At 43.5% G+C, this 14,010-nt stretch overlaps 2 protein-coding genes across 2 annotated transcripts in view; both read right to left on the bottom strand.

Annotated features, from left to right (window-relative positions):
* Nucleotides 1-3,651: 3,651 nt before the first annotated feature.
* Nucleotides 3,652-14,010, bottom strand: part of TXNDC12 (thioredoxin domain containing 12) — a 35,198-nt gene continuing 24,839 nt past the window's right edge. Inside the window, exons 3-7 of the mRNA XM_004699427.2 lie at nt 10,579-10,631; nt 9,530-9,603; nt 7,841-7,910; nt 6,426-6,509; nt 3,652-4,491 (exon numbers count right to left, since the gene is read on the bottom strand). Coding sequence (XP_004699484.1) covers nt 4,412-4,491; nt 6,426-6,509; nt 7,841-7,910; nt 9,530-9,603; nt 10,579-10,631 — 361 coding nt within the window. The 3' untranslated portion in view covers nt 3,652-4,411. The remainder of the gene's footprint in view (nt 4,492-6,425; nt 6,510-7,840; nt 7,911-9,529; nt 9,604-10,578; nt 10,632-14,010) is intronic.
* KTI12 (KTI12 chromatin associated homolog) lies at nt 12,112-14,010 on the bottom strand (the record flags this gene model as incomplete). Its single annotated transcript, XM_013003765.2, has 1 exon — nt 12,112-14,010. A coding segment is annotated over one exon (981 nt), but the record flags the coding sequence as incomplete, so codon positions are not given.

Genomic DNA, 14,010 nt, shown 5'->3' with positions numbered 1-14,010 from the left:
AGGAGCAGAAAGCCTCAGCTTTCTCCTGATGTGGATTTAAATTGCTGGCCTGGTAGTTAGAAACCCAGGGCTCTGAAGTAGAGAATTAGAAGCTTAAAACAAAAAGCACTGAGCAGACTGGAGAAGCAGATAGCCTGGAGCAGACTGGAGAAGTCAGAAGCAATGACACTTTGAACAACATTGTACCTTCTCTGCGGAGGGAAGTAAAAACTTTATGTCAATCAGAAAGGTGGGGTATCAGAAATCTGTCTCCCAGGTTCTGGTTCCAGGTGATCACCTTAGCCACGTTTTGGGAATATGGAAACCATTCATAGGGATGCATTGCTGTCCACATTTATTTAACCCTGGAGTCCTTTTCTGGGAGGGATCAGAGGTCCTTCTGGAGCACCTCCTGTGTCTTCCTTGAACACATTGTTACAGCGGCAAAGTATAGATCAGGAAGCTGCTGCTAGAACTGTCGGCTCCAAACTCATACCACACTTGCTAGATAACACCAGCAAAATGGACTTCTAATCCTCTGCCATCTGCCTGCTTACCCACAGTTCCCATTGAGGCCTCCGCTGAAGCTTCACTGGAAAGTGGCTTTCTTGCTCAGTAGCAATAGTGAATGAGATACCATCATGTTAAATAAGGTGTTCAGTGAGCCCACAGATGGTAGTACTCTAGCAAAACGTGTTGCTGTCAGGTGCTGGTGAGCTGATTCCAACTCATAGCGGTCCTATGAACACTGCATCAGTTTATCAGTTTTCCTTACTCACTGTGCAACTTCCACATGGCAAGCAACTGAAAAGACCATGGCTGGGGGCAGGTGCACCTCAAGTCCTCAAAGTAACATCTTTGCTTTTGAACACTTTCCAGAGGTCTTGTGCAGTTTTGTCCAGTGCAATAGGTCATGATTTCTTGGCTTCTGTTTCCATGAGTATTGACTGAGGATCAAAGCAAGATGAAATCCTTGACAACATCAATCTTTTCTCCATTTATCATGAGCCTGTCTATGGGTCCAATTGTGAGGGTTTTTATTTTCTCCACGTTCAGTTGCATCCACACTGAAGGCTGTAGTCTGATCTTCAGCAGTAAATGCTTCAAGTCTCTTTCAACAAGGTTGTGTCAACTGCATATTGCAAGTTGTTGATGAGCCTTCTGCCAGTCTTGAAGCCACATTCTCCTACACATGTCCAGCTTCTCAAAGTATTTGCTCAGCATGCAGATTGACCACAGTGAAAGGTACAACCCTGACTACACCTTTTAGACCATGGCACATCCCCTTGTTCCATTAGAACTGCCTCTGAGTCTATGTATAGGTTCCATATTAGCAAAATTAAGTGTTCTAGAATTTAAATTCTTTTCAATTTTACCCATAATTATCTTATCATCCACTCACTCAAATCAACATCAATTAAACACAGGCAAAGATCTTTCTGGTATTCTTTTTTCAGTCAAGATTCGTTTGTTATCAGAAATGATATTCTTTGTTCCCTGTCCTTTTTGTTATCTGTTATGTACTGAAGGGTCACCTTAAGTGGAAATTAACTTGATAGTGTTTTTGACTTGGTACTGCTGCAACCGCTTAAAAATTATATTTAGCAAAAAAGTTGCGTGATATTAATGACATTGTTCAATAATCTGTATCCCTTGATCACCTTTCTTTGAGATGGGCACAAATTTCGATCTCCTCCAGTGTATGAATTTTGGAGGAAGATGGTAGTGTGCTTGGGATAATTGTTTACTTAGTTTAGGAACTAAGGGCAAGTCACTTTGCTCTGAAGTTCCTTTTCTGTAAAATGAGGCTTATATATGAAAATAATCAATGATGACACTTGGCACATAGAGAAGAATCTACAGTCTCTGCCCTTGGGGGAGCACGGTTATCTCATGGTGGCTAGCTAATGTGGTGCAGGACAACAGGTGCACTAACTAGAGCAGCATTTCCCAAAGTGAAGAATATCATCCCCTGGAGGGTCTTGGAGCCATGCAGGGGGAGCTGCAAAAGCAGATACCTACACTTTATCCTGGATTATGGGCTAGAGTACACAAGTTTTTAATTGCCAAGGAGGCACTAAACAAAAAACAAAAAAACAAAAAAATTTTCCCCCTGGGAAGTGGATGGTAGGCCAAGTAAATTTTGGAAAAAATTGGGAACCTATACACTAGACAATGAACATTTTAGCTCTATGGGTAAGGTTAGGGAAGACTCTAGAAGAGGTGGTTCAAAATGGGCTGTGAAAGACAAGTAGCAAGAAAACATGTTTTAGTCACAGGGAGCAGGCTGAACAAAGATACAAAAGCATAAAACAGTATGTTCTGAAGGAAACGTGAAGCTATTTGTTGCCATTACAACACGAACTGCAAAAACTTAAATGGGAACAAGAGATGTTGAAGAGGCAGGCAACATCTTAAAGGTCACCTTAGAGATCTTGACGATTCCATGCCTTTATTTCCTATGCTTCCAATTCTTCTCCTGTAAAATAGGCATTATTATAGCAATATCTATTTCTTTTGTGTGTGTGTTGAAAAAGTTTATATTTAGCATTAAGCAGCTGGACTCAGTTTAGATTAGATGATTCTGATTTTGTAAGCAACATCTTAAGCATCATAATCAGGACCCAGTTGAACACAGGCTTTCTTCTATCTTGCAGGCCTGTTCAAGGTGATTTTTGATTGACTTTGGCTATAGAGCTTTAGCACAGCCTGTTTGATCTGGTGTTTGTTGGCCTTGACATCCACAATGCGCACAAGTTTGTTATCTTTGATCTTCTTCATAGCGGACTTGGTATTCGAGGGGAACGGCACAGTGATGATGATGTCAGTGGTCCAGCTTGCTTTTCCTGGGGTGCTCTTCTGAGGATATTTGGCTATATTTTTAGCCTCAGGGTCTTGGGCACTGGAAGGTGGGTGATGTGGTATCTTCTGTTGTGTGGCTGTGGTCACCTTTTGGCATGGCCTTGTTGGCCTTTAAGGCTTCTGTTTTGGGAGGGGCAGAGTCTCCTTTTTTGCTTTCAGTGCCATCTTGACTAAAAAGTCCTATTTCTTACAGGACTGTTAGGACAAACAGAAAAAAAGGTATGAAACACTTGGGAGAGTGCTAGGCATATTCCAAAGTGCAAGTATTTGCTGTTAATACGACCGCTTTATTCTGAAAACAAACAAAAATCCAAGCAAACCCACTGCCTTCCAGTCAACACTGAGGAAAACTGCTCCCTTGAGTTTCTGAGACTAAATCTTCATAGGAACCACCATTTTTCTCCCATCAGAGTGGCTGGTGGTTTGAACTGCTGCCCTTGCAGTTAGCAGCCCAAGGTTTAATCCATGGTGCTACCAGTATGCCTAAAGGTGGCCTGAAGCCTCTGAAGGGTCTGAACTAGGGAAGTAGCAGGTTGCATTTGCAGTTGGAAAAGACCATTAGGGGAAAGTGAGGGATGTTTAAGAGATTATGCTGGGTGCAGGTACAAGTCAAGAAATGGCTTCAATTCATTCTGGGGAAAGGCCTGTTCACTGCAGCAAGGATAGCCAGGGTCAAGAGAACTCACAGCATGGAAAAAGTAGACTGAAGGGGGCGCGGGGTCTAGGCTGCCTCAACATTCGTTTCTTTCCTGAAGTGATCTCCAGCCTCCTTTCCATTCTCTATCAACAAAAAGGCCATCACGACACATGTCCTTTTAAAGTTTTATTAAAGTTTAATGGAACAACCGATTTCCCCTCCCCCCACTTGTTAACCCTGGTACAAAAATACAGGTGATGACTTGACAAAAAATGGCCCCACTGAGGTTTGCGTTTCTCCAGCAGGAACAAGGGGGATGCACACTTCCAGTGGGGCTGAGGCCGAGCACACCACACAGTCATTCCTGCCAGCCGGGAAGGCCAAGCAGGTGAAGAGGAAGGATGTCACAGGAATTCAGCAAGATGCCCAAGAGTGGCCCCAGAAGGAAGCAACAGGCCGCTATCCTCAGTAGAGGGCTGGATTACTGATTCATGTTGACCACTTGTTATTTTTAAAAGTTAATAAGCTATGTCAACAATTTTTACATTTTAAAAAAGACGTTACTGGCCTCCTTTAACCATGAAGGTGAAGTGGGAGGAAATGGGGGGAAAGAATTAAATTCAAATACTTAAGTGTGAAGAATAAACCTCCGCGTGACTCTTAGGGCTTAAGATGTGTGCCAAAAGGGTTCATTCTTTACATTCAATGACAAAATGGCATTTGGGAACGAGAGGGCAGAGGGAAGTCCGTTGTACTGGCTACCTCACAAACATGGGGACCAGCTTGTGAGCAGAACTTCCCCACAGTGAGAGACCTCCTTCCAGTGTAGGTAGAATAAGGTTTTCCGACCGCGTTGAGGGCATTTCCTCAAGATTACTGTTCCTGCTGCTTTCCTTCCAGAATACTAGTGTTGATGAAAGGGATACATTCACATTACAATTCATCTCCAAGATGTTTCTCTCTGAAAGCATCACCCGTCAGCCTCTCCTGAGCTTCCTTCATCCCCTGAACAACTGTGGAACCAAAGCAGAAAAAAGTATGAATCAGGGTGTTATTTTCTGAGATCTGAGCCGCGATGCATGTTCGTAATTTTCTAGGAGGAATATGAGAGGAGCACAAGATCCGGCCTCAAGAGCTAGTTCTGGATTTTAGCATTGGCATGTCCTTTACCCCTTGGGATTTGTTTCCCTCATCTATAAAATGAGATAATGCTGTTTATCTCATGCAAGACTACCATAGAAATTAAATGAGGATGGGAATAAAGGTGTTTTATAAGCTATGAAGCCCTACAAAAATGTTACTCTAACTCTGGCTTACCCTCTACGATTAGAGCTGATCCCTTATCTTAGACTACAGATGTTCACTTGACTGAAGGAATCTGGGACATCTTTCTACTATCCCTATTGTATCTTTCGGTTGAATGTGGTATTTATATAATTTCCTATAGTGAATACAACTTCTACTGCTGTATGCATGTGTGTGTGTAAGGAAGGTCTCCAAAGGCAAAAAAAGCAAACGACACACACACACATACACACACAGAACACGCATGCACACACAAAGAAACCTTGAAGTAGAGCCGTAGGGAGCCTGGAGATAAGGAGGCATGAGTGGGACAGCTGGAAGGCACAGGACCTCGAGTGGTGATTCTACAACAGTACCCTATACAGTGGTGGCCTAGAGGTTGGGTTGAGTCAGTCTGTGAATCTTGAAAAACAAGCCTTATGGGCCAGTTCATTTCATTATTGGCTCCCTTTTATTTTGCTCAAGCCCTAAATAAAGCCAAGTTTGAAAGTGTCAGTTTCATGTCAACTGAACCATGAATTCAGGGAAGAATCACGTATCCACATTTGGACTAACACGTTAAAAGGGTGACGGATGCCAATCTGAAGATGAAAGTGGTGACTCATGGAACTCCTGAAGGAAAGGAGGCTCTCAAGGGACTTGGGGGAGCGAAAGTCCAGTTGCCCTTCTTCATCTGGAAAATGTTCCCCTACTAGCAATCTCCGTGGAAGGATAGCCTCCCTAGATCCCTTCCTTCTCCCCATTCTGAGAAACAAGAGTCCTAAGGGCTCAAAACATACACTCCAGAAGCATGGGAGACAGGGGGAGGTTAGAGGGTGGGGGTAGTGAGGTAAATATATGGTAATTTAGCAAAGACTTTTTACAGATTTGCGAGGGGGAGGGGGAAGATATACTTTGGAAGGAAAATGGTAACAGTCTATGCAGAACATGGATTCCAACCCTTGCCTCTAGAATGACTGCATTCAAGGGTTGGAGAACAGGACGGCCAGGTTGACTCAGGAATTCAACCTTCCTTCATCGGGATGTGCTGATGCCATTGCTCTGCCTGGAACGTGTTTTCACCTTCTGCTGGCTCGTTCTCATTCTTGTGGACTCCACTCTGTCATCATCTCCTCCAGCCAGTCTTAGGTACTCCTCTCCATGTTGGAATCCACCCGCCCCTGCTCCCCAGTTTGCAGCCTGAAAGGCCCTTCTCTAATCTGTCCATAGAGGTAAAGTCTTATTATCCTTTCAGGTCCAGCTCAGCATTACTATCTAAGAAAACTCTTCAGACATGCTCAGCTAACAGTACTCTCTTTCTTCTGAATTCCTATAGTTATACAGTAGTGTTAGTATGATGGAAACAAACAACTATGGTAAGTTCTAGACTCAAACCCTGGCTTTGCGACTTATTAACTGGGAGGTCACAGGCAGTAAGTTTCCTGTGGATCAGTTAGGCCCTCGACTTAATTCTAAGTCACTAGGGGAAGGCATTCAGTCTCATTTTTCTCCTGTATCCTCTTTAGGATCCAGTTAAGAGTGACTCACGCAAGAGGTTCAGCTAACATGTTGAATTGAGATTCCTATTAAAGACCTTGCATGCAGCTCTCATTTTATTTAAATCTGGCAGCTACCTTCTCCTTCTCTCTCAACAGAACTGTACCTTGCTCAGCACTGATGTAGAAATACTTGTAGCTGGGATTTCCGTTCTCATTGATGATTTCTGGACGCACCCTGCCACTGGGATCTATCATAGAAAAAAATGTCACTGAGTTGCAGTAAGTACAACAAAGAAGTATTTTATTTATTTACTTTCTTTTGATAATCTTTTTATTTAGTATTTCCATAAGTATTTATGGCTTTCAATTGGAGAAGAAAAAAGTAATGATAAACATTAAATGATCAATTTTCAGTGGTAGCTAATTGTAGATGTCTACGAAATAAACTTGCCAGGTTTGATTAAACATGGGCTCCATAGCCTCTGTCAAACATGCTAATGGGTGCTAAGAATATTCTAAACCTTCTGACTGCTGACTTCTCTCCAATGTCCATGCAGGTCTAGATGAGTTGCATTTTTTACCAAGTGTGAGTCAATGCGTCTGCCCCCTACAGCTGTGTTTGTTAATGGAATATCAAGAGTCCTCGTTATCTGTAATAGAAATACAAGTGGACAGCTTTACTCAACAGGTATTTACTTTCCAGTAGCTTAGAGGACCAAATCCAGGGTGCGCCAGCTCTTGGGCAAAGCTCTCGAGAGGTATTTTAAATGCTACATGGTACTCAAGGACCTCCGGGAATGGGGTCTTCCTATCTTTGCACCCAGCCCTGGCACTGTGGAACACAGAGAACTCCCTGCAGGTCTCTGAGCAATAGTCCATAGCATCACCTCTTCCTGAAGATGGCCGGATCCTATGTTTTCATTGGTACACCCATAGAACTAAAAAATCCTGAGTAAAAAAATGCCAAAAAAAACCCCACCAAGTCTACTGCTCTCAAGCCAATGGACTCACACTAATCCTATAGGATAGAGTAAAACTCTTCCCGAGGGCTTCCAAGTGTGTAAATCTCTATGAAAGCTGATTGCCTCATCTTTCTCCACGGGGCAACTGTTAGATTTGAACCATCAACCATTCAGTTAGCAACTAACTACTTAAGCCACTGCACCACCAGAGCTCCTGAACAGATACCTGCTGGAAACTTTTGCAGATGTGTGTCCAGGGCTACTATTGCATGGCCTAAATCTCTTCTCAAGTCTATTGTCTTAGTGGAACTATGGATTCACTGATGGGAATTGTGGCTCATCTCTGCCCCTGTATTACCTACCACAGTGCTTGATGTATATGGTACTCAAACAACCGCTGAATGAATAAATGGATAATTAACAATCTACCATTAATCACAAAAGCACGGGGAAAGTTTCCCTCCAAATGTGCATTTCTGACACTCAGAAATTACGCCCCCACCTCCCACCCCCATTGCAATGTATCACTGGGGCTGTCATCTCAGGATAGCTGTACTAGGTAGAGTCAGTGCCTTGATACATTTCTCTCTTCCACACCGGATGAAAATCTATCTTACCCAGGAAAAGGATCCGTGGAATATAACCCCCATCAGGGCTGAAATCTTCATCCTTGGGCTCTTCTTCATCCTGTTAAAATTAAATGTAAATCTTAAAAGTCAGATCAAAACCTTCAGAGGCTTCCCATTTCACTTGCGGTAAGAACCACAAGTCCTTGCTGTGGCCTTGACGCTCTGCATGCTCTGGGCACTCCCTGGGCACTGCTCTAACTTCACGTCCGGCTGCTCTCTTCAGCCACACTGACCTACTTGAGGTTACTGCCACTACACAAGACAAGCATGCTTCTAACTTGCTCTTCCCTCTGCCGACACACATCCCCCAATAACAGCAAGGCAGACTCCCTTTCTGCTTAAGATCTTTGCTGAAATGTCACTTTCTTTCTCCTCTAAGCAACTGACAAACTATTATCTCACCCCTTCAATTTCAATTTGTTACCACCAAATGATATATTGTTTTACTTCTCTGTCAGTCTCCCTACACTACAACGCAATCTCAAGAGGGCACAGGTTTTGTTTGTTGTAGTCACAGCTGTAATCCCAGAGCCTACATCAAAGATGTGCACCCAGTAACTCATGAGTGCATGAACTGACGAGACTGGGATTTTAGCTACAATTATGGAGCTAGAGTCCCGCCAGGAGACACAATCACACAAACAGCTGGTGAATGCGCTCTGAAGACATTACATCTGTCTAATTTTATCACCAAACGTGGTGAGGAATTCATGTGTATAGAAAATCAGCAGTAATTCTACAATTTTATGGCGTGGGTCCTGTTTCAGGAAAGTTACAATGGGATCATTTTTCACACTGAACTACAGATTGTCCTTGAGTGAAGGGTACTGGCATTCAGAGTACGCACTGCTAGCAGGCAATCCCTTAGCTGCCTCAATGTTAACTTTTAGTGTGTCGAGATTTCCAGTCCTAACTTTACATGAAGGTGATCTTCACTGCAACATGGATAGAAGTATCAACTTAGCGCATTTAAGCTTTTCCCATTTGAAAAATGTAGCCTAAGAGGCAGCAAAACTAGATCTTAAAAGCTTCAAAGGAGCTTTAAAAAGAGTATGAAAAAATTCAATTACCTTTCATCCTAATTTTTCCAAGAACTTTTTGAAACCCTCTCACATTCGTTCTGCTCATTTATTAGGCTCTATAATCTCAAACAAAATCACCTAACTCCTCAAAGACAAGATGCTCTTTCATAAAATAAGGATAGTTCCATTGGGTTAAAAATCCCTTCCAACTCTAGATATTCTTGTCCAGAAGTTTAAGACTTACATACAGTCTAAGTGAAGTACAGTATATAAAGGATCTCAAGAGAGAACAGAAAGGCTATACCTGAGTACCCAAGTACTCAGATCCAATTCTGCGAGATGTTGGTCATCTGCATACGTGACTATACCTTCAGTTCAACTATACAAAGACGTAAAATATGTCATAACCATACATAATAGATGAAGGGACCTTAAAATTTAGCCATCTTATTCAATCTCTCCTCTTCTAATTCTTCCCATAAATGGATGCAGGGTGGCCTTCTAACACATCTGATGCAAGCTTCATGAATACAAGTCAAAAGAAAGAGACACAGGAGTCAACTACACCAGATATGCTTTTATATCACTCATGATGTTAGCTCTAAAACAGAAGTTTTCAGATCATAACAAAAAGGAAAAATTCTTTAAGTCTTACCTCAAGATTTACCATAACAAAATTATGGGCAAGTTCTGAAATTTCTGTAGATTCTGCAAATTTTGGCTTTAAAGCTAGGGAGGGGGGAAAAAGAGATTTTGTGTTTGAAAAAAAACCTGTCGTATCCCAACCCTAAAGAACATGAACATTTGCTGAGTTTATTCATAGAAACTGAGTTTTTAATTCTAAATACCAGAAGTTAAAAGACTGATTCTGGTTCTGTTTCTATGACTTACTCACATAGCAATGTGACCTTGAGTGATTTACTTCATTACTTTAAATTTATAAGATGGCATACATATTAAAAAATTTCCCCCTCAGACATACTTCAGTACCTTCAACTAAATAGACAAGCGTAACAACACTCTTGCACTAGTAATATGCACACATAAATCCCCCAATCATTTATACTAATTTTATACTTTTTCCAACTAGGAAGGAGCCCTGGTGGCCTAGTGGGTTGCTAACAAGGTCAGCAGTTCAAACTCAACAGTTGCTCTGCAGGACAAAGATGAAGCTGCCTGCTCCCATAAAGATTTAGTCTTGGAAACCCTAGTTCTACTTGTCCTTATAGGGTTGCTATGAGTCTCAATTAAAGATGCAAACTGGATTTCCACCACTACTCCCCAACTAAGATTTTACTAAATGCAGCATATCACTATCTTGGCCAGAAAATAACAGGTTACTGGTATAGCACAAAGAATACATATTTGAGTCAGATAACTGGGTCCCTACTTTCTGCAAAAGATTTACCTAAACACTTCTCCTGTCTCGATGATTTCAACTTCAATATTTAACTGAATGTGTATTATATGTACATTTAATCCTATACTCTACACAAACTGTACCTTAATTGCTTCACCCTTCCTATGACCACCCCCACCCCCACACCCAACAAACCGAACTACAAAGTTCCTAATGACAGGAAATCTGTTATGAATCTTTAAACTCACTCAACACTGTTGGGTAAGACAATGCCAGCATTTGTTAAACCTGGGTATCTGAGAACACACCTGAGGCTTGATTCCAGATTAAGCATTTATACATACCTTTGCAAGCGCCACACCAGGATTTATGGATAATCACCATCAGGGGCAATCCACTTAAAAACAAAACCAAGAAATTATCATTCTACTTGAAATGTAGTCTTATAAAATGACCATCTTCCTGAGACAAAGATTTATGCACAAGGATATTGATGTCATGATTTCAACTGTGGAAGGCTTATGACAACCCAAATATTCAATAAGAGATTACTACTGTAACAAGAAGCTTTTGGTAAATTCTGAAACTTCTGTATACACTGCAAAGTTGGGTTTCTCCCTGCCAAGCTAGGGAGAAGACTGTGGAATATAAAGCAGCAAATCATACTCTTCCCAAAAGCTATGATTTAATCATTAAAAATAATTACACATTTTCATGAATGTAATAAAAAAAGCTGTAACACAAAAGTATTAATTATAGCACGGCTTTAATTATACAAATATAAATATACCAAAACACAAAGCTGTTTCTCCCTGGATGATGGATTTACAGCTTTCCTTAAATAATGAGCAATATAACCCACCGGAACTTCCCAGTCTTGGCCAGATGGAGTTCTTTAGGGTTCAAGTGCCGATGTGTAGAAAGCCAAATGGCCCTGGCAACAGTGAGAAGTTGGGCTGCTAACGGTAAGATCAGCAGTTCAAAACGACTAGTTGATCTGGGGAAGGTGAAGCTGTCTGCTCCCATAAACATCCACAACCTTGGAAGCCCTATATTGGGTCACTATGAGTCAGAATGGATTTTATGATTCTTTTGGGTGTAAGAAGCCATTGACTTTCTCTATCATACAACCTGTGTTCTCACCATATCACCAGCTACCATTGACCCTACCATAAACTCATTGCCATAATCAAACCACTCAGTGACCCTAAAGGATAGAGTAGGATTGTCTCTGTGGATTCGAGGCAAATCTTTGCAGGAGCAGAAAGCCTCATCTTTCTCTAGAGCAGAAGCTCGTGGTTCTGAACTGCGGACCTTGTAGTTAGCAGCCCAATACATAATCCACTACACCACCAGGGCTCACTGAATCTTTTATGAACTATTATTTACCCAACTTCTTTCCACTTGTCTTGGAGCTTCCTGAGAAGAAACTATTATTGAGCACTTTCACGGCATTAACTGCCAGGCATGTGTGTGTGTATATATATTATATACATGTGTGTGCATATATATATGTAATCTAACCCCTTTGTGAAGCCTCACCAGCTAATTGGTCCTTTCCTCTTCTGGGTTTCCAAAGCAGTCTTCTGACCACCGCCCTTTTCACCCTGGTTCTAATTCTGAATCATCATTAGTTTCTCATGATCCAAGACAACTCATCTTTGCTTACCAGACTGCAAGTGCTTATTTGTTTAATGATATCACTGAAGGAATGACAGATTTCTAAATATCTGTAATATTCACCTGGAGGTACAGAATGAAGTACAACAGATACGGAAGTTATCATTATACCATCACTCTGGATCATACCAAACCATTAACTAAGTACTACCAAATTACTATTTCAGGTAAAGGCACAACAATGACATACACAAGCATTATATGAACCTTGGCAAGTTTAATCTTTAATAGTGAAACACACCTAACACACGTACAAGAGATCCCAGTAGACTTTTTAAACAAGACTTTATTGGGGAAATACAGATTTCCTCCACTTTTCAAGTTTGCTTCTACCAAAGAGCTGCATTCACACTGCTCTCACTAAAAGAAATCTGAAGAGGATTTGTTTTCACACTCAAAAGGCAAAGAGCAAAACTGCACCACTGTTTGCTCTGAAGGAGCCTTAGAGGTAGTGAACAGCAAGAGCAGCGCTGCCAAGCTCCTTTCCCAGGCCATCCCAGCTTTGAACTGTCTGTCAACACTATGACAGTGGTATTCTAGAGTTTGTGTGCTATTTGCTATGTGATTTTTGAGGGGAGTGGTGGTGGTGTCTGAGAATGTTCAAAAACTTTTTCCCATATAAATTAATGGCAATTGCATTCTTGCTTTATGCCATTTCGGTTTAGGAGAGGTTTCACTGTTTTGAATGCTTTAATCTAGAAACCCCTTTCCCCTCCATTAGAGGCAGAGCACCCTAAAGGCTTCCGTAGCCAGTGGATTCACCTGTGACCCCAGTACCCAGAATTCTTAGTAGTACAAAGTAGGTACAGTACCCAGCAAATGTCTGTAGCTACTAAAGAGACTGTGCAGATGTAAGACTGTGCTGCCTTCAAGGTCCTGCCCCCAATTGTTTTTTTAAAAGTCATCCATCAGGTCCATGCTCCCACAGCTCAGATAGAGAAGAAATCACAGAGCAGCCAAGTTAAGCACCCTTTTCCACTTTGATCTCTTGTATTGAAGGCTGTATCAGAATCCTCCGTGCTTACTTCTCCAGTCTCTGCTCTCTACTTGTGGCATAGGCTTGTCCAAGGCTCGACAGAGACGGTCACCGAGTGGGAGGTTACAAGGAGCCTGGCTTAGGTTAGTGCAAAGCTCTGGTTTAGGTACTGCAAGAACATGCTGGCTAATTGTGGCAGGTTTTCATTGTTAGGATGCATTTTGGTGTAGGATATAAACTGGCGCCGGAGTCGGCTGAGTTCTGCCATGGAAAGAGGCCGGGTAAATCGCAGGCGCTCTGTAGTACCAGGAAGCGTTAGCAAATCCCCAGGGACAGCGCTCTTCTGTGCTTCCATCAGTCCTGCCACTACCTGGCTGGTGATCTGGTCCAGCTGATGCAGAAAGTTGCTGGAGGCGAGGGGCTGGGACTGTGTGGCTTGGTGGGGGGGAGGGGCGCGGTTCTCAAACAAGGCAGCTCGGATCTCCGCCAGAGGCAAGGGCTGCTCTAAGCCCACCAGAGTGAACAGCGGCCGGTCCCAACGGTTTCGCGAGTCGGGCGCCTCGAAGCGCAGCGCCAGGGCCTCCAGAAGTTCAGGAGGATAAAAGGCACTGACCGTCTGGTGGGCCGACTGCGCGGACGGTGCAGAACTCAGTGCCCTGGTTTCCTCCGGCTCCGCTTCCGTGGCTGCCTCGGCCTGGGGGCTCCCGTTTCCTTCAGAGCCCGCTGCTGGAGCTTCTCGGGGGGCGCCGGGGCGTGGCGCCGGAGGGCTCCCGCCCACCTCGACGCGCCGCTGCCCACTCACGTTCGCGTTCCGGGCTCCGGTCTGGGCGCCCGCCCCCTGCGGCGCCCCGCTCGGGTCCCAGGGCCGCACGCAATACACCAGGCAGAGCGGGGTGCGTGCGGCCCGCGCCAGGCAGTAGAGCTCGTAGCGGAAACCCTTGATGTAGTTCAGAGAGTCGAGGATGACCACGTCGTGGCGACTCAAGCGCCGCTCCACCGCCGCTCGCAGCGCTCCGCGCAAAGCCTTCTCCCGGGCCGCGTCGCTGTACGCGCCGGCTTCCTCCGCACCCAGCACGGCCGCGTCGTCCACCACGTGCACCGCCCGGCCCTCGGCGGCCAG

The sequence above is a fragment of the Echinops telfairi genome, unplaced genomic scaffold (genome assembly GCF_000313985.2).
Source record: "Echinops telfairi isolate 266 unplaced genomic scaffold, ASM31398v2 ScPeMD7_443;HRSCAF=831, whole genome shotgun sequence".
Taxonomy (NCBI): Eukaryota; Metazoa; Chordata; class Mammalia; order Afrosoricida; family Tenrecidae; genus Echinops; species Echinops telfairi.
This window is presented reverse-complemented; position numbering and strand designations above follow the sequence as displayed.